The sequence below is a fragment of the Fulmarus glacialis genome, unplaced genomic scaffold, assembly GCF_000690835.1.
Source record: "Fulmarus glacialis isolate BGI_N327 unplaced genomic scaffold, ASM69083v1 scaffold23776, whole genome shotgun sequence".
Classification (NCBI taxonomy): Eukaryota; Metazoa; Chordata; class Aves; order Procellariiformes; family Procellariidae; genus Fulmarus; species Fulmarus glacialis.
The window spans coordinates 2638-2861 of record NW_009219107.1 but is presented as its reverse complement, the minus strand read 5'-3'; the positions used below and the strand labels follow the sequence as shown (position 1 = coordinate 2861).

General features: G+C 69.2%; 1 protein-coding gene across 1 annotated transcript in view; it reads left to right on the top strand.

The window, feature by feature from the left end:
* Window positions 1-167: 167 nt before the first annotated feature.
* Window positions 168-224, top strand: part of LOC104078578 (signaling lymphocytic activation molecule-like) — a gene marked incomplete at its 3' end in the record, with an annotated part of 2490 nt that continues 2433 nt past the window's right edge. The window contains exon 1 of the mRNA XM_009580259.1: window positions 168-216. Coding sequence (XP_009578554.1) covers window positions 168-216 — 49 coding nt within the window. The remainder of the gene's footprint in view (window positions 217-224) is intronic.

The following is a 224-nucleotide window of genomic DNA, read 5'->3' as shown; positions in this document are numbered from 1 at the left end:
GGTGGGGAGGAAGAGCAGAGGAAGGCTACGCTTCCTCTCCGGCTCCTGAGCCGAGCCCTCGACCCGCATCCTTCGGGGTCAAGGATGTGGGGCTGAGGGCTGGGGGTCGCTCCTTTGGTTCTGGGGATGGTCCTGGGGGGGTGGGCATGGGGCAGAGCTGAGCCCCGATGTACAGCGCGACTCCTGTTCCCACCCGCCGGCGACGGCTGGTGCAGGGTGCGGCG